The 902-nt window shown below is 55.5% G+C and overlaps 1 protein-coding gene across 1 annotated transcript in view; it reads left to right on the forward strand.

The window, feature by feature from the left end:
• LOC119588872 (A disintegrin and metalloproteinase with thrombospondin motifs 9-like) overlaps positions 1–902 on the forward strand; it is a gene marked incomplete at its 5' end in the record, with an annotated part of 149,434 nt that overhangs the window by 129,658 nt on the left and 18,874 nt on the right. The window contains 2 exon segments of the mRNA XM_037937511.1: positions 52–219; positions 613–771. Coding sequence (XP_037793439.1) covers positions 52–219; positions 613–771 — 327 coding nt within the window.

The raw sequence follows: 902 nt of genomic DNA on the forward strand, positions 1-902 counted from the left end.
CCCCCCTCATCCCCCCAACCACCCCGCTCACCCCCGCCCTCCCTCCCCCAGTGCGGGCTGAGCGGCGACACGTGCCTGCGCCGGCGTGAGGTGGTGGGCTGCGTGTCGAGCCTCGGCAACAGCGTGGAGGAGGAGCGCTGCGAGGAGGACCAGCAGGCGACGGAGGAAGTGTGCCCCCGCGAGGAGTGCCCCTTCTGGCAGTACCACGAGTGGTCGCCGGTAGGACCCCGCTCGGAAGGAGGAACTCTGCCTCCTTCCCTTTCGTTGCTTCCAGTCTCTCTGTTTCCAACGATTTTGTTTTTCTATTTTCATGTGTTACTTTCATTAATCATGATGATTTTTTTTTTTTTCGTCATTTTACAAACGTAAAAGAATATTGACAATGACATAACAAGATGATATAATATAATCAAACAACTTTTCTTGAACTCCAAAAAATAAAATATTTAGTGTGCAGAAACCACGAAGATTACACAAATTAGAAAGAAAATCCCCTTCAGAGAGAAAGACCAGCCCCTTCCAGTCGGACTGAAACCCAACCCCGGCGTAGCGACCTAATCACAACCCAATCCAAGCAAGCCAGCCCTAATCCCCCTCCCCCCCTCCCCGCAGTGCAAGTGCGTGAGCGGCGAGGCGAGCGGCGAGCGGCGGCGCCTGTACTCCTGTCGGCTGCGCGACCGACCCATCTCGGAGTGGGAGTGCGCGCAGCTGGAGGCGCCGAAGGACACCGGCAACTGCTCCTGCTGGTACGCCGAGGGATGGAGCTCGCTGGTACGTGGTCCGCGGAGGGCGTGCCGGGTCGGCCTTGTCTTCATAATTTTTTCGGTTTATTTACTCATTTTTAGGAGTGGGTTTGATTGTGTAGGATGAATCAACGGGCGTGTTCTCGTAGAAGGTGGCGC

Source organism: Penaeus monodon, chromosome 24 (genome assembly GCF_015228065.2).
Source record: "Penaeus monodon isolate SGIC_2016 chromosome 24, NSTDA_Pmon_1, whole genome shotgun sequence".
Taxonomy (NCBI): domain Eukaryota; kingdom Metazoa; phylum Arthropoda; class Malacostraca; order Decapoda; family Penaeidae; genus Penaeus; species Penaeus monodon.